We start from the raw sequence: 18790 nt of genomic DNA on the forward strand, positions 1-18790 counted from the left end.
TGCTGGAGCTCTGGGCTGCCGTGTAAGCAGTCTGATGGTTCTAAGGCCATGCCGTGAGGAAGCCCAGATGAGCTCATAAGGAGAGACCAGTGGAGAAGGCCTGAGACTCCATGAAGGGAGAGAGATGCCCAGCCAGACCCCAGCCGCACCAGCATCCCTCTCCCCCGCTCTACCTGCTCCTTCATCCATCTGTATGAGACCCCAAGGCAGACCCACTCAGCCGAACTCCTCCTGAATTCCTGACCCACAGAAGTGTTGAAAAATAGCAGATTGATTGTTGTTTTAAGCCACAAAGTTTTGGGGTTGCTTGTTAGGCAGCAGTAAATAACTGGAATACCCTCTCAAAAAGTAAAACTGTTCTAAACTAGAACTGATATTTTTGAAATTATGCATAAATAATGGAAAGATGTGGATGAGGAGACAGTGCACTCAAGTAACTTAGTTGATAGGGGTGCAGTTATACCTAAAACGAGGTCTGTCCTGTGCCACCTTCATTTCTTTTCCTTCCACACTGTCCCTTCCCTGTCTGTGACTTCCCTAATATCTCTCACTCATAGTTCTCAATTCTGGATAGACATTAGAATCATTAGGAAAACTTAAAAAAACATCAGTGTCCAGGCCCACATTTAACTGTTCAAGGTGGCACCCAGGTGTAGGTATATTGTTCAAACTCACCAGGTGATTCCAGTTTGCAGCCAGTGCTGAGGACCACTGGTTGATGCTGACAATACCCAAATCTGTTACCCGACTCAATTCTTCCTTGGAGCTGCAGATTCACAGATTCAACTGCTTTCTAGCTGTCCAGACATGAACGCCTCACAGGCCCTTCCAGCCCAGTGCTCCATCTCCACTGCTTCCTCTACCCAGGAAATGACACCACTACCCACATAAGCACTCGAACCAGAAACCTGGGAAGCATCCAGATTCCTTCATCTTCCTCATCCCTTGCATCTAGTTAAACACAAATCAGTCACCTCCTCTCAAGTAATTTATGAGTTCTTCTCTACACTGCCCCATCTTGGTCTATTTTCTCTCCCCTGGATACTGCTTTAGAATCCTAACTAGCTTCCATTTCATCTCCTGCAAGTCATCCACATAGAAACCACAGTGACCTTCCTAAATACACAAATGTCTCACACCTCCTCTGAGTAAAAGCCTTCAACAGCTTGTCCTTAGAATAAGGCTCAAAATGATGAATGGCATGCAGGGCCCTGCCCACTTTTGCTCCATGCCTGTTTGATCCAGCTTCATCTGAAATCCCCTTCCTTGTAACATGTAATGCTCCAGCAATCCTGGAGCTTCATTGCTATGAACGTGCTTCTAGTCCCTCAGTCCTGTCCCTTAACAGATGTTGTATGCTGTTCCTGGAATACGCCACCTCTTCTCTCCTTCCCCTCTCCTGTCTTATCTCATTCAGTCCCGAGAGGGGGCTTCCCTGACTTAGATTAGGATAGGTCCCCCTGTTACAGGTGCCCAACGCATCTTTACTTCCCCTTGTATAACACTCATTAAACATCTGCCTTCCTGGACTATAAACTCGAAAGTGTATTTGTCACTGTCTGTAGTCCAGCTTCTAGCATAGTCGGCACATTGTGACTGACTGACTGACTGAATAAACAAATGAGTATGGATCAAGAGATCAATATCAACTTTGAGGGAGTCCTTGTGGTAACACTCTGGCCTCTGTACTTGGCTCTGGCCTATCCAAAATGCAAATCAACCATTTGGATAAGATAGAGAAGATGTCAAATAAATTTTTAAATGATACACAATTGGAAGGAATGGCTAATGCATTTCCTATTTTTGGTGGCAAAAAGCAAGGTTCTAAAAGATGACAGCTGGCTGGAATGATGGGTCAGAACCTACAGATGGAAATGTAACAATGATGAATGCAAAGTCCTACCCTTCCATTCTAGTCACTGTACAAGTATGGGATGGGGACACTTGTCCCAGAAACAATCCCGGGTGTGTTAGTAGCATAGTAAAGCCCTGCCTGAGCCAGTAATTGATGTGGCTCCTGAAAGTGCTAATGCCATCTTCGATTCCCTTAATGGATAAATGGGGCCCAGCCAAGACAGGTACAGGTCCCACAGTCCCTTGCTCTGATCCCACCACCTCTGGAACAATGTGCTTCATTTATAGGACCACATTTCAACAGGACACACTCAGAGGAACTTGACCAGAGTGGTAAAAGCTTGGGAGGCATAGCTCATGAAAAACTGCTGAAGAGCAGATGTTTACTCCATAAAAGATGGAATTCTGGGGAACACTTTAGTTCCTTGAAAAAAGTGAAGGGCTGGTCTTTAGAAAAAGGATTGTACTTACACACCAGAAGGCAGAACTAGGATCAAGCACTGGCAATATCTAATATCCCCTCCTTAGCCACGTCCTTCTTGTCATTGACCTCTGTCTTCCTCTCGCTCTAACATCTGCTCTGTGTTCCTAACAGGCTGTCTCATCCCTTAGCCCCTCCCTGGTCTCCCAGCCCATCATCCTCCTTCATAGACCACAGAGGGCTTGATCTGCCACCTGAATGATTCTCAGCCCCCATATCCCTGAGCCCTAGGATCTACAACTGTCTTCCTTACTGTTTGTAACCTCGGATCCCTCCTTGTCTCTGCTTTTGCTTCTCCTCGTGGAGAATTGCTAGGGGAAGCCATGCACCTTGGCTCCATGACAAATCTGTGCTATCTGGCATTAGTGGATGGGCCTTCAGTCCTGCTCAGCATTCCCCCATTCATCGAGGCCGTTTCCTGTCCCATTCCCATGAAGCAGCTCTAAACCTTTCTCCACTTCTTAGCCCTAAAGCAAACTCGAAAACTCTCACTCATAGGAAGTAATTTTCTTAAATTTTCCTCTTCACAATCTCAAATTTTTATTGTCTCTTCACTCTTTCTTTCTCTCCTCTCCTCCTTTCTCAGAATTCTGAGAGAGAAGAATCTGCCGCCCTTTCCAAAGCTTGCTTTTCCACGTGGATTTTGATTCCATTTTCTTTCATTTCTTCTGGGACTTCGTTTCTTAATTTACCTCCTCTCTTTCCTCTCTTCAAAGTCTTCCTCACTGCCAGCTCCCTCCTTCCATCAGTGACCATGCTCAGGCACTTTGGGAAGATTCATTGTGAGGTGATGTTTAAGATGGATTGGAGAAAGGAGAAGCCAAGCCCGAGACGCCGACTAGCCAGCTTTGTGCAGAGTCCAGGTGAAAGGCACAGGGAACCTGTCCAGGGTGGTGAATGAAAGAATAGAGAACAGGTGAGATTCAGAGAGGATTTGGTCGTCAGAATGACTCTTGAGTTACTTGTTTTTCATGACTGTGCCTTATTTTTCTACTGTTTTATCGGCTCCTTAGCTGCAAAGATTGTGTCAGGTTCATCTCACTTTCCCTCACAAAATCTGGTTTGAATGAATGAACAGTTAGAATTCCCTTAAAATGTGTGGGAGGGGGCAGGGGGAGCTGCCCTCTGGAAGGTGTATTTTTAAAAAAGAAGAAAGTTGGTGGGAAAGGGAAAGACATTTCCATATTAGGAGGAAGAAAGGAGTAGACCTTGTTCCTCAAAGTGTGCTCCATTGTATTAGTTTCCCATTGCTGTAATAGATCGCTACAAATTTAGTGGCTTAAAACAACACAAATGTATTATCTTACAGTTCTGGAGATCAGAAGTCCAAAGGGGTCTCATTGGACTAAAATCAAGGTTGTCAGCAGGTCTGCATTCTTTCTGGAGGCTCTAGGGGAGAATTTGTTTTCTTGCCTTTTCCAGCTTCTAGAAGCTGCCTGCATTCCTTGGCTCATGGCCCCCTTTCATCTTCAAACCTAGCAATGGCGGGTCAAGTCTTCTCACATTGTATCACTCTAACAACTGCCTCTCTTCTCCTCCTTCCCCATATGCGGACCCTTGTGATTATATTGGGCCCACCGAGATAGTCCAGGATAATCTCCCCCCTCTCAACGTCAAATGATTAACAACCTTAATTCTGTCTGCAGCCTTAATTTGCCATGTAACCTAACATATTCACAGGTTCCGGGGGATTAGGGCTGAGATCTCTTTGAGGGCCGTTATTCTGCTACCACGTCCTTGGACAAGCAGCATCCTGATCACTGGGAGCTTGTTAGAAATGCAGAATCTCGGGCTCTCCCCCACCCTCTGAATCAGAATCTGCATTCTAATCAGATCCCCAGGCAAACGGAATGTACTTCAAAGTTTAAGAAGATCCTCTCTACCTTAAACTTCCCACGATTCTGTGAAAACAGCAGGGTTTTTTTCAACTTCAAATCTTCATTATTCCTTCTAATCCTGATTTCCCACCAAAAAAAAAAGTTAATTTTGATTTGTACCCCTGGTGTTAATTCCCAAAAGTTTAGCCAAGTAGAACATGAATTCATGCATATTTTTTTTTGCTGGCAGAAAGGAGATGTTAGAAAAGGCAATTAAATTATAGAATTATCCATGATGCAAAGGTACTGGTCTGCAAAGAACATTTTCTTCCCCAAGAAGATTCATGGCAGAGCTGCCTTCCTTAGTGTGTAGATAATATTAGTGGCCCAGCAAGTGAAGCAAAATGTGCACAGATGAGCTGTTCTTAAGGCATCTCTGAACAGCTCAGCATATGAGAGATGTGACAAAGCTGATGATAACATACCCTTCAGAGTTGCAGGAATGGCAAACCCATAAGTAACTCTGGGCTCACTGATGCAAAAAGGAGGTTGCTGGCTGTTTGATCGCTGTCCTCATTGTAGGGATGGATTAAGCTCACCTCCAAGATTGCAAACTCCTCAAGGCTGGGACCAGCCATATACAGTGTCTGGGACGTAGGACGCACTCCATACATTTTGGGTTTGAATACTTTTTCTGTGTAGTACTTTATGCTGAATTACAGAGATGCAGTGAAAAAAAATGGATAAAGAAAACTGGAATATTCCAATGACCATCTCACTCCACTCTCTATTTCCTTGTGTTCATTCAGTCATTCATTCATCTGTTCAACAAACATTTATGAATCATCTACTGAAAGCCCCCCATTGGTCTAGGCCCTGTGGATATAAAGATATTGTCCCTGTCACTCAGGAGCTCCCATCCCCGTGGGGCAAATTGTCACACAGGTAAATAATTATGGCAACATGAGTGCTCGAAGAGGTATGTGAGCAGGCTCAGGGAACTCTCTTCTCCTGTCACTCACACTCTAACTGGATTTATCTTTAACATCGTCCATTCCTCCCCTTCGCCAATTGGATTAATTATTTGGCTTTATTATTTTTATTTTCAACCCTAGATATTAATGTTGCCTCTAGGCACTCGATACTTGTTCTAGAAAATGAAACTCTCTCAAACTAGTGCAAGTGAAAAAGAGGTTATCATCAAGGTCTGTTGGGGACTCGTGCAGGCAGTGCAAGAAGCAGGAAAGGCAGGAAGTGAGGCGGCTCCAGACGGCCCCACTGCATGTCCACTCTGTTCTCTCCGTTTGTGTGGAAGAGTCCAGACTCCAAGGCAGAGAATCTGACGGCCCCGCTGTCTTTCCAGCCAGGCCACTTCCTGACCGCTAGGATCACTGCCACTGTATTCTGATTGCTTCCTTCACGGCACTCACTTAGTATGAGCTGCAATTATATGTATTTTAATTTACTTGTTTATATCTGTTTTCCTGTCTAGGTTTGGTAGTGACCGTATCTGTTTGTTATTGCTGTATCCAGCCACTAGTATAGTGCTTGATCATAGCACTTCGTAAATAAATAAATGAAAGAATGGGGAGGGGGAGTGCATGTGGTCAGCCACCCTAGGGATGGGCTTCCTTCTGGTACCAGTCAGCTTGCAGGGGAGGGGGACTGAGGAGAGCCTTGGGTCCACTGACCGCTCAGAGAGTGGAGGAGGGTTCTAAAGAAGGGAGGTACACAGGGCAATCTCCCCCGATTAAGTCTTGGCCAACGCTCCAGCCACATGTTCGTTCAACTGCAAAGACATGCCAACCTTTACACCTGGAGACCCTTCTCCTTCGTGTCCCAATGTAAATGCTCCCACCCCTTTCTTTTTAAAATTTATTGAGCAGCTAATATATGCCAAATTCTATATCAGATGCTTTACATGCATCATCTCTTTTCATTTTTACTGAGATTCTAGCAGGTACTATCCTCATTTTACAGCTATCGAACCAAGCTTGAACAGTTTAAGCAGTTCATCCAAAGTCATAGAGCTCGAATGTAGCAGAGCCAAGAGCAGAACATAGGTCTGTCTAATCCCAACGCTCCTTCCATGACATTTGGCTGTCTCCTCTATACAGTATTCTCCCCACTCGGGCAGACCCTTCTCTGTGGTAGCACAGTGCCTTGTTCGTGAAGACAGCACAGCGTTATTACACACTTCCAGGTACAGGCAGTTCTGGCTCCACTGCTGCCCTGTCCCTCGTAGGGAAGGGACTGTACCTGCTTCCCCTTTGTGTCCTCGGTGCCGATCACTCAGTGGGGGCTCAGCCAACATCTGTCCGCTGGGCTGAGCTTTGGAAGAATAGGCAGTTACTGTGCTATTTCATATTTTTAAAACTCCACAAAATACCGTGAGTACCTTATAAAGAAAATGAAATTATCAAGTCTCATAAATATTCTTCCATCTCTGTTACTGAAATTTTAAGAGTGCAGGTATATTCACCCCACCCATGTAATGTTTGGGTCACATCACAGTCAACTGAGACTCAGCCGCCTGTTACTGTGGCTGGTAACTGCAGAGTGATGGGATGGTCCAGACACGCCAGCAGAATATTCCTTTGACTCAAAACAGCAGCCTGGTATAGCTATAGTTGGGCATTCTCTCATTCAGCAAATAGTTGTTAAATATCTCCTGCGTGCACATTATTAGTCAGTCAGGGGTGGGCATGGTGATTATGCAAAAATGTCTGAGAGGAGAGTTCTGCCCATGTGTCACTTACCATCTAGCAGACACGGTTTCCAGCCGCACTTAGGATGTAAAGGAGGGGGTGCCCAGTGTTGGGAGACGCCTCCTGACAAGGCCTGGGGGAACTGAAAGGAAGCGGGAACGGTCGAGAAGGACGTCACGGAACGCGTGGCATGTCAGCTGGAACATAAGATTTGCACAAGCAGACGCCTCTCAGGTCAAGGGCAGAGCTCACACAGAGGTGGGCGGGAGGCCAACACCGGCTCGCACTTCTCTGTAAAGGGCAGAGCAAGAGGGGCGTTTGGGACAGCAGGTGGACGCCCCGTTGTTGGTGGCCTGGAATGCAGGCTGTAGAGATGTGACTGTATTCCTAAGGAAGGGGGCCGAGTGGTCCTGATTTTGCTTTAGGAAGAGCGGTCTGGCAGCAGCCTCGGGGTGAAGGTGCAGAGGAGAGACGGGCAGCAGAGAGCGGTTGTTTGATGTTTATTTGATAATGCTGGGTCTTCGAGGATCACACAAATGATCACACAGCTGTGTGTGTAGGTGGATTGAAAACTTGGGTCAGAACCATTTTTGAAACTCAGACATAGTCTAAGTGACTCATCAGTAAACCAAGTAGAATTTCTGAGGAGTCATCACAGACAGACTCAAAAAATGCACGGTGTGAACGGGGAAATCTGCTCCCAGCTCTCAGAGCAGACAGCCCGGGTCAGGGGCGGGGGTTAACACGGGAAGCTGACATCAGAAGGCGTCTGGGAGAGCCTCTTGGCCTCGCGGCATAGTGCCTGCCGGATGCCAGCAGGGCGGCTGTGAGGCAGAGTGGGCAGACCCTGCCCAGCCAGGTAGAGAGCCTGGGGAGAGGAGGGGGTGGAGAGATGAACACGCTGGAGGAAAATCAGAACAGCGTCTGAGGCGCAAAAGGCAGATTTCTTAGTCGCAAACTGAGTTTGCCAAACTGGATTTAAATTAGTAGAAGCAAAACAAGGGAACGTGATTTGGGAAAGGTGAAGCAGTGGCTAAATGAACGGCTAACCAGAGGTCTCAACTGTCCCCCAGCAGCCTGCGCTGCCGCCTGGTCGCCCTCCTGGACCACGCGGTTTATGGTGTGAGAACCCTCGAGGGCCACAGTCAAGAGCGGCCTCAAACGGGGGGCTTCAGTGTGAAGCTGCAGCAGCAGGCACGCCAGCTGGGGCCGTGGCCACGAAGTCAGGGCTGTGTGTCTGAAGCAGCACCAGACACAGCATCTGCAAATCAGCCACTGCAGGCGCGAATTTTATGAGTTCCCCGTATGCGAACTACCATCAATCACTACCGTCAATCACGCCTTCATTGATCCATTCCTCCAGGAGCTTCATTTCCAAATGCAAAGGCAGCCTTTCAACACAACCTCACTGTAACACTGCCTTTGTCATCCACTCCTATTTAAAGCTACTTCATAATGAACTCTTTTTTAGATTTGAATGCTTAGACCCCTTATGACTGCTGCATCATGAATAGTGACACTGTGAGGTTCCTGTATTTTCATGTGCACATGCGAGCGCCCAGGATTTCTCCATCTTCTCAAAGACATTTTCCTAGGAAAATAAATTTAGTGAATTTATAAATAAGAAGGTGGAAAAATACTACTACTCTCTTCACATTAGCCAAGCCGAGTGATGAAAGCAGAAACAGAGCTTGGCCCAGCAATTCACTAGAATTCAACATTATTATGGAATATCTAAGAATAGGCAGAAACTATTTTTTCCTTTTTTCTCTCATTTCTTTAAAATTTGACATTCTTATCTTAATTAAATGCTTCCTCTGGGAATTGTATGCAGTGTTCATAGTTGTATTTGATATCAGAACTCAGTTATGGACAATTTTCAAAGGATACGTTCAGAGCTAGGACATATAAAATGACAAAGATAGATGTTTTCTATATCTGATGATGGTTGAATTTTTTTTTCCTTTTAAAGAGGAGTAGGCAAGAATAGTATAAACGTCTAAGAAGGAAGTGTCTAGGGGCAGGCCCCGTGGCTTAGCGGTTGAGTGCGCACGCTCCGCTGCTGGAGGCCCGGGTTTGGATCCCTGGTGCGCACTGACGCACCACTTTTCTGGCCATGCTGAGGCTGCGTCCCACATACAGCAACTACAGGGATGTGCAACTGTGACCTACAACTATCTACTGGGGCCTTGGGGAGGAAAAGGGAGGAAAAGGAGGAGGATTGGCAATAGATGTTGGCTCAGAGCCGGTCTTCCTTGGCAAAAAGAGGAGGATTAGCATGGATGTTAGCTCAGCGCTGATCTTCCTCACAAAAAAAAAAAATAAAAAAATAAAAAATAAATAAAAAGGAAGTGTCTATAAGCCATGGTTTATATTATGTTTTGCCGTAACATAATATATTCAGTTTTGGAGAAGAGAGACTGGAAGCAGGGAGAACAGTTGTTTTATGTTTATTCCATACTGCTGGGTCTTTACTGATTACACAGCTATGTAGGTAGATTGAAAACTTTGGTCTATGTAACTGTAATGTAGTTAATGTATTTAATAACTAAGCATTGTATTATTTAGAAGGGCATGGCTGATGTGGTAATAACGATGGTAATTATTAAAATTTTTATATAACACTAACCAGCTGTAGTGGCTTGAAATGCGTGAATTTTATTTAAAAGAACTACATTAGGAGAGTAACGTCATTTTTATACATAACTCCATTGCCCTGGAAACTACTAGGCCAGTATTATTTATTGTTGGATACCCACTGTTAATGACTGTCCTGGGCTGGATGCAGGTGTTTGCCCCCACATCTTGGCTTCTCTTAAAAAAAGAGAGAGGGGCTGGCCTGGTGGTGTAGTGGTTAAGTTTGTACTCTCTGCTTCAGTGGCCTGGGGTTTGCAGGTTCAGATCACAGGCATAGACCTACACACCCTCATCAAGCCATGCTGTGGAGGCATCCCGCATAACATAATAGAAGAAGATTGGCACAGATGTTAGCTCAGAGACAATCTTCCTCACCAAAACAAAATTAAAAAAAAAATAAAGAAATGGGGAGATATTGGTCAAAGGGTACAAACTTCCAGTTGTATAATGAACAAGTTCTGGGGATCTAATGTACAGTGTAGTGATTATAGCTAATAACACTGAGTTATATACTTGAAAGCTGTTGAGAGTAGATTTTAAATATTCTTACCACAAAAAAAGAAATGGTAGTTATGTGACGAGATGGAGGTGTTAGTTAATGCTATGGTGGTAATCATTTTGCAATATATAAATGTATCAAATCAACACATTGTACAGCTTAATTTACACAACGTTATATATATATTTTAAAAAGAGAGAGGAAACTATCTTTCTAACACTATGAATGAATAAGAAAGGACAACTTAACAAACAGACTATTGAGGGATGCTCATGAGATCTAAATCCTTTGCACCGCCTTGTCAGCCCTGCATGATCTGGCGCCTGCCCACCTTTGGCCTCACTTGTAGTCTAGAAGCCTCAGCCTCTGCCTCCCTGCAGACTCCCTCCTCATCTGTGCCTTGCTCTTCGTTCATGCTGTTCCCTCTGCCTAAAATTCCCTCCCCCCTCCCCTCCATCCATTTCTTCTTGCTTGTCCTTCAGATCTCAGCCGACTGTATAAAATCAAGTCCCCCTGTCCTGGGACGTAATAGCATTTAGCACCATGTGTAAGCGTCTGTTTATTTTTGTGATCATTTGATCAGTGCGTATACGCCCTCCAGTCTATAAGTTCCAGGCAGTTGGGTGCCACACAGTAGGCATTTAAAAAATATTCGCTGAATGGACTTTTAAAGGGGGAAAAGAGAAAAAGTGAGAAAGAACTTAGATTTGAAGAAGTTAATATTTTTTTAATAAGAAGGCTAGAAAAATTAAGAACCATAAAATGTGAGAATAGAAAAAAATTTAAAGGAATTTTGAGTCACATATATACAAATATATGTAGTATTGTAGTCTTTAGTAACACCCAAATGTTTAGCATTTATGAATGTCAAGATTCAAAACCAGCTTTCTGATCTGTAGTGTCAGAACCTCTGCAAGTCATATACCCATAGCTTATGCTGTTTACTCATTATCATCTAAATACTCTTATATACAGATCTATATGGAATAGGCTGCCTGTTTTTGAACATGATTAGGAAATAGGCTATACTGCTTCATTAAATGTTCTAGTCAGTAGAGTCGCATTACACACGCATACCATACCCAGGTAATCCATAGCCCATGAATTTGATAACAATAAACTGCTTGTAACTCTAAAACTCAACAGGTCATGATTTAACCACTGATGAAAACATGTAAAGACTGTGCCAAGCTTTCATGATCATCGTTATGGATGCTACTTACCTTTGCACCACGCAGGACTCTGGTATTTGTCAGTAGCAGCTCAGAGATCCCCTTGATAGAAAGCTGGATGAGCCAGGTTTGGCTAAAGTTGATAGAGCATCCTCTAGTAATTGCAAGTTCTGTGAGATAAAAGTCAATTAATTCTGTTAGGCCAGAAGAAAGAATACGTGCTAAATTTGACTACGAAATACATATAGGTCATTAAAAATTGAATATCAGCCTAATCTATTGAAATCCATAGCTCTCATATATGTATTTACTTTTACTATGTTCTAAATGTTTAATTTTCAGAAGTGTGTTTGGGAACATTTTTTGTATATGGCTAATATTGCCATTCAGAAAATGCAATGCCCCACATTTTTATGTCTCTATATATTTTAATGGAGTTTCACAACACACTTCTGTGAACTTCGAGATGACTGTTTTCCACTGCGCAGATAAGAGAAGCTGAGGTGTGAGGCTATTTCTCTAAGTTTTCCAAAGATCCCCCCTGAGCCAGTGGAGAGGAGGGCCTGAGACAGAAGACGATCTGTGTCCCCACTGAAAACACGGCTTGTAGGCGTCTGGAGTCTGCGGGGGGAGACGGCCAAACCCTAGTCGGCTTTTCATACTTGCCACCGACGTCCTAACAGTGAGACCTTTGTAGAAATGTGCACACAAATCAAGAGGGTATCAAGGTGATTACCAGGATGAACGTTGCTGGTCAGAAATACCTTGAGTATGCTTGATGGCAAGAAGATAGAGTAGTTGGCTTTTCAAGGCCTTTCTAACAGTTATTATTCTATCCAGGGAGAGATTCGTGCATGAAAAATATTTAAAGTGTTTACCTTTCCTTTTCCTTCATAGATCTATGCAGTTCGATCAGTTGTTCCCAACAAAAGCAATAATGAAATAGTTCTGGTGCTACAACAGTTCGATTTTAACGTAGATAAAGCAGTGCAAGCCTTCGTGGACGGTAAGTATCCATGTCTCTTGAACCAGAAGATGTTAGAGGTAAATATTGCATGTATTCTGTTTTTTTCCCTTAAATGAATTGAATACCAATTAGTTACTAGTACTTTAATGTTCATAAAAATATGGTAGGCTTTAAAAATACATATACATACTCAATAAGAACAAAATTTAAAGTTCTTTTTCCGTCATTAAAACAAAAGACTGTAGCTAGTTTCCAAAGGATACCTATTATAATGCTACTAATTCCATTGTCCACCAATCATTCCAATTTGTTATTAAACGTGTCTTTATTTGAGGGTGTCCTTGTGAATGGAGGATGACGTACTTCACTCCTGATCTGGAAAGTCTTCTCTTCAGCCAGCATAATTCTACTTGGCTTTATGACTGGAATCCTTGAACTTGGTGCTTACGTAGTCTGAGAGGACTGGTTTATTCTTTAATATCTTTAGTTTATGATTTTGAGATTGCCTAATTAATCAGAATATCAGTTCATCTTCTACCTCTAGAACCTTTTTGCTTTCTAAGAAAAAAAATTGTTTTTTAGTTTAGACAGCCCATTGCTAGTGATGTTACAGAATCTAAAGTCTCAGGAATGTGTTTATCCTATAAATGTATAACTTACTGCTTTAGATTTCCTGTAAATTATGGGGAAATTCTCCTCTCCTAATCAAATTAAATAAGTTCCATTTTTGAACGAAGGTCTCATACCTGTCCTTAGTTATCATATGTCTTCTGTCCTGGTATTAGTTTCTATTTTGTAAATATGAACTAGCTAAACATAATCTGACACATAAAGTCAGGGAAGACTTAGCACATTTCCCAGTTATATCCTATTTACACTTTAATTGTTAAGGACAGTTTGATTTACTTATTTTCCTAGGAGTAGAGTAATCTTCCTAAGTTTCTACAAGTATAATTGCATTTCAGGCGAGGTCTTGGAACCAGGTAACATGCTCACATTCTGATATCTGCAGTCAAGGTTTAGGGTCCCAATGAATTAAAAAATGATTATCATTCAAAATAGACCTGCAAGCAGACCCATCATGCATAACTTTTCTGACTGTTTTTCCCTGCTTCATGGACGAGCAGATATAGACTCTTTAGTAGTCATAAGAAACAAACAGGAGAGAATGCAATATTAATCCAACTTTGCAGCATTCCATGCAATTTGTCTCAAGAAAAAAATTTTGGAAATATGCACATCCTGGCTTAGATAAACTCCCTTTTCAGGTTTTACTTGCGAACATCACTTGCATGGAAAAAAGCTTTAGGAAAGGAAGAAGGTTATTATCCCCATCCCTCCCCAGCCTCACTTGGATGGAGGCCCCACAATGAAAGTTTTTATTACACAGTGACCCTGATGAGACACACAGATGCTCAGGAACTGATACACTGTCATCAAATCCATCTGTGTTTAAATAGAGCACCTTGCTTGTCCTTCTTGAAATTTTCACCTTGTCAGTGTTGAGATCTCGTTAAAAAAACCCATTGATTGCTGAGAAACCTCGTATCATTTTGGTTGGGGACCAATGCAAAAGCTTGTTTAAAAACCACCAAGAACCAAAACTGTTTGTTAGGAATCACTTTTGAGGCATATTGAAAGCACGATTTCCGAGTGGCTTAAAAAACTTCAAGCAGTTTCAGTGTAATTAAAATTTTATAATAACATTTTCAAAATGCTCCGTAAACCTGGATATTTCTTCTTCAGAATTACTCTCTTTTTAAAAGCTCATTGTCCAAATTGCAAATAGAACTTATGTGAAAATATGAAAATTAGAGAAATAATTGAATATTGCAATTGAAAGCAGTGAGCAACTCACCTCCTTTCTTTGATTAAAAAGAACAGTATTTAACATTTTTTAAAATTTAATTTTATTTAGAAAACTGAAGTTTAGCTATAAGTAAGAACTACCCTAATGGTTATTAGCACTGGCATGACTTACCAAGGAACCTAATGAAAGTGACTACCTAAAGTTCTTCTAAAGGAAAATACTATGCAACATTAATTCTCTGGGCAAATTAGAGAAAGACCAACCCAGTTAATAAAGAGTCTGAATTATAGCTTACTTTTAAGTGCAGTGTTATTATTTCAAGTACATGTAACTCAAAAAGCCTAAGAGGGGCACTGGATTGGAAGCTTTGAATAGAGAGGAATAATTAGCCTGTCTAAACATTAGTCAAAGCACTGTGGCCTTCTGCTTATCTAACGGTGACAGCAGACTCAATAATAGGGATCCTCCTAATTTGGAATTTGTTATAAAGACCAGCCTGAAGTTTATCTTTGCTTAAGCCAACACACTCATTGTACAGAACTATTAGTATAATGAGATTGTATGAAAATGCTTAAAATTGTTGAAAGAATACATTTAAGAGCTCCTCTTTTAGAAATACCTATTTATATGAAAACAACTGATGTACTCATTACCAGTAACTTATTGTTGAAATTACCCCCAGCACAGTTGGAATGAGTGAAGACCTTTGTTAGAACATTTGGAAATAGTTATTAGAGTTGACCACTAGTAAAACATTTCTTTTACAATATTTTATAACTTAATCAGGTGAGGCTTTTCCTCCAAGTCCGTACAGTTCCACACATGGATGTGAACGGCACTGACAGAACCTGGGACACCACTTGTCATTTGGTGAACTTTTGTTTCAAAGTGGAAGCCCTGCAAAGCTCGTGTCCCATTCCTGTCCATGGTGACGAGAGCAGAGCTCACGTCATATACACTGTCCTCCTCCTTACCCTGCAAGTTGTGACCAGAATGAGCAGAGGCAAAGAGAGCAGGAATGGCCAAACAAAAAGCTGAGATTCGCTTGGTTAATAATATTCAAAATCCCATGTTTGGTCCAGAAGATTATAGGTATTTTGATTCATATATCAAACAGAACAATTTTTATTCTACCTATGGCCATGAAGCTATCAGAAAATTCTCAAGATATATTTCATTTTCTCTAAGACAACATAATGATAAAAAAGTAAGCTTCACGTAGTGGGGCTTAATATTTTGATAAAACCAAGATCATGCAATGAATTAAATGAAAATCTGGAAATAAAAATGAAACTGGCATTTTTATTAAGGTAGGATGTATCAAAACAAATGAAAAAGCCAAAAAAAAAAAAATTGCTACCTAGATGGAAAGATAGAGATGAATTTTGTGTGGTGTTTTATTATGTGAATACATGTTGAAGATTCTTTGTCTTTCTCTAGGCAGTGCCATTCAAGTCCTAAAAGAATGGAATATGACAGGAAAAAAGAGGGTAAGATTAATATTGATTGTAAATTAGTAACATCTTCAGTCAAAACCATCATGGTTGTTATCATCTTAACAAGACTGCCAATTTTATGCTTCTTTCACATATGTTAATGTGTACACCCAGAAAGCTTCCAGATTCACACTCTCTTCAGTTATCAGCCTTCCTCACTACTGATGCCCTTGTTCTTGGTTCAAGCATTTGTAACCACCAGGTGTGCTTTAGAAGTCCCAGAGTTTTTCTTTGTAAGTATTAAGCCCAGTGGAGAATTCAAAAGGATTCAAGACGTTAACTTGCCTGGACATATCCTGTAGCGCAAAGGAAAAAATCAGGGAGTGTTTTAAAGATACTTATAAAGTTCTAAACATATTTTCACATGTTTTCCCAACTGAAAGAATCTGTCCAGGGCTACTCTGAGATAATTTTTTGCTGAGTTCTAAGCTAGATCTTTAATAAAAGAAGAAGAAAAGAAAATGCCTTAAAGCCATAGTAAGTAAGGGCCCTGTTTTCCCTTCTTGAGAACCCTGGCCCACTGCTCCTTGAGAACAGAGGGAGGGAGGCTTTACTCTGCCCCATTCAGATTATGCTGCTTCTTGCCTTCTCACAGAGTCTGACTTCTGGGCACACGGGAGGTGTGCCTGTGCACACACTGGCCCCTGTCTCCAGCACGTGCCCTCATGATCTGTGAACATATAGGAGAGCGCACTAGCTCCTGTAAGGTGCAACTCTCTTGTTCTCAGGACTTTCACAAAAAGTCTGCTTCTCTTTTCAAAGTAACTGCCCCGCCCGTTCCCACTGTTTCCCAGCAAGGCCTGTGTTTTGGACATCTCAGGATATAATACGCCAGCCTACCCTTCCCCATGAGGGAGGATCACAGGCCTGTGAAACAGGTGTTAAACAAACCAAAAAAAGCAGTTTTGCTTTGATAATATCCTGGGATTACTGAAATTACTGGAATTATCCTTTCCCCTTTATTTCTCCTCCTAGTTTCATGTGGAATAGGAAGAATTATGAGGGTTTTTTTTAACCTTTGTATGTCACTATCTTTGACAGTCTCTGCTTATCTTTAATCATAGCTTCCCAGGCTTCTGGGTGAGATGAAGGTGATTTGCAAGTGATTAAAAGGCAGTATTTACACTTACTTGGAAAAATTTCAGATGTATGGTTTGGGTATCAAATTTCTCTGATGTGAAAAAAAGAGCAGACAGCAGCTGCAGACCCCACTCATCACCGAGTCTCCCTCTCAGAGGCTAGTGGAGCGGGGAAAGGCCCCCCCAGCCCAGTAGGCGTGGGGCTTGTGTGGGAAGAGGTGCCACTGGCCCCCTCCACCCAGTGGAGGCACGGCTTCCAGCTGGAGGAGCACTTACTCGGGGCATATGGTTTCCATGGAAAAGAAAGGGCGTGGGGAGGAGAATTAAGAAGAGCAAACAGTTGCTTTTTCCTTCTTTTCCACATGTGCCGAGGAACAAAGCCAGGCTGAGGTTCACCTGGGCCTCACTGATGTGGCACGTGGACGTGGTCTGTGTGACGGCTCAGGCGCCTGTTCTCATTGGCTGAGGCCTGAACCATACTGAATGCTGAGTACACTGAATAACCCCGGTACAAAAGCCAAAGTCAAGTAAAGCAGACAACATAATTAGGAACAACATCTTCTTAATTTCCTATATATTATTATATATTGACCATTAGGGCATTTTAGGAGAGAGACAGTAAAACTCTGTCATATTGTGATAATTGAGCTCTAAAAAATTTCATTGTCTAAAATGCAGGGTTGTGTTATTTCGAAGTAGATAAACAGGAAGTCTCGTAATGCTGTTCAGCTAGCAGCCGAGAGGTCCAGGGTCCAGCTGTGCGATCCACATTCAGGTGACCCTGATCCGCTGGTGTTGCTTTGCAGCAGTGTCTGCTCCGGCTTAAATGCTCATGGGGAGGATGGCGGGTCCTGTGGCTGCCTGGGACCCCGGGACAGGGGCACGATCCCAGGAATCTCGGTTGGTTGGTGCCTGTTTCGTAGACCCAACGCAGACTTCGGGGATCTGCTCCTGTTTCCTCATTTTGCAAGGGCTTGCCTGCCTTTGTCGCACCCATCCTCCTCTCCACCTCCTCTCCGCCCCGGAGGATCAGACCTGAGTGTCCTCCTTGCCTCCCCCACCCCGGTCAATGGCTCCATTACTGAATTCAAGTTCTTTCAGGGCAGTTTTCACAAGATTTTACTGTGTTACCATTCACACATGTAGCCCTTCAGTTTGCTCAGATAATATCTTAGCTATTTAAGCCATTCCCTGCTATTTTTTTCTTTTAAAGGAACTTTTTTTGTTTACTATTTTATGAGGTAAAAGTTTATACAACTTATGGTAAGAAAGAAGATATTTACATTAATTTGGGTGGTTAATAAAAATGTAGGTGTTTTCACCCATTCTATTAGAAGAGCCAGGAAACAAACCAAAAAAAGATAACATATTTTGATCTAAGGTTCACGTTTTATTTCAAGGGTCTGAGCTGAATAATATTGTCTTCTTGTTTGTGTCTCATTCTAGAACAATAAAAGGAAAAGAAGCAAGTCCAAGCAGCACCAAGGCAACAAAGATGCTAAAGACAAGGCCGAGAGGCCTGAAGCAGGGCCCCCGCAGCCACCACCACCACGGATACAGAACGGCCACGTGAATGGCTATGAGAAGGACAGCTCGTCCACCGATTCTGCCAGTGAAAAGCCAGTCCTTATCCCTCGTGAGAAAAAGATCTCAATACTCGAGGAGCCTTCAAAGGCACTCCGTGGAGTCACAGGTCAGTAATTCTTAAGTCGAGTTGCTTAGGAAGACATAAAAGAAAAGGATGCACAGGGAACCCCTGGGACAGTCGCTGCTACTGTGGATATTCCCGGAAGTGAAAAGTTGTTCTTCTACAGTGTACACGGATTCAGTCTTCCTGCAGGATGGGGAGGGGGTGGGGGAATATAACAAAGCCAAAGAACAATTGCTCAATCTGGACTTGCACTAAGTCAGAGCATTATTTTATCTAAAAAACATAGTTCTAGTCTGTATTAGGATCATCAGGAAAATGGAAATTCCAGTTTAAAGAAATTTTCTTTATAGACACCTTTGCTGGGATAAGGGAGGGATAATTGATGACAAAAGAAAATGTTATGAAAGGGTAGACCAAATTATTTTAACTCCTGGTGTTTCATATTATGTGACAGAATATAACCTTCCAGGATGTTGGAATCTGGAAAGTTAATTATTTGTGCTATAGCTGTATACTAATTAATCTACAAAAGGCTACTTCTTAATCAGCTGTATGACCTTGGGTGCATCATTTCATCTGGGGAGTCCCACTCCCTTTCTGTAAAATAGGAAGTCTGTAC

General features: G+C 42.5%; 1 protein-coding gene across 8 annotated transcripts in view; it reads left to right on the forward strand.

The window, feature by feature from the left end:
* The window catches only part of SPATS2L (spermatogenesis associated serine rich 2 like), a 166614-nt gene that overhangs the window by 86883 nt on the left and 60941 nt on the right, over positions 1-18790 (forward strand). For all 8 annotated transcript variants that reach the window (XM_014784716.2, XM_087435556.1, XM_087435559.1 and 5 more), the window contains 3 exons: positions 12066-12174; positions 15386-15435; positions 17967-18213. In XM_014784716.2, the coding sequence (XP_014640202.1) occupies positions 12066-12174; positions 15386-15435; positions 17967-18213 (406 nt within the window). The remainder of the gene's footprint in view (positions 1-12065; positions 12175-15385; positions 15436-17966; positions 18214-18790) is intronic.

The sequence above is a fragment of the Ceratotherium simum genome, chromosome 9, assembly GCF_057802395.1.
Source record: "Ceratotherium simum simum isolate JZ-2026a chromosome 9, ASM5780239v1, whole genome shotgun sequence".
NCBI classification, from domain to species: domain Eukaryota; kingdom Metazoa; phylum Chordata; class Mammalia; order Perissodactyla; family Rhinocerotidae; genus Ceratotherium; species Ceratotherium simum.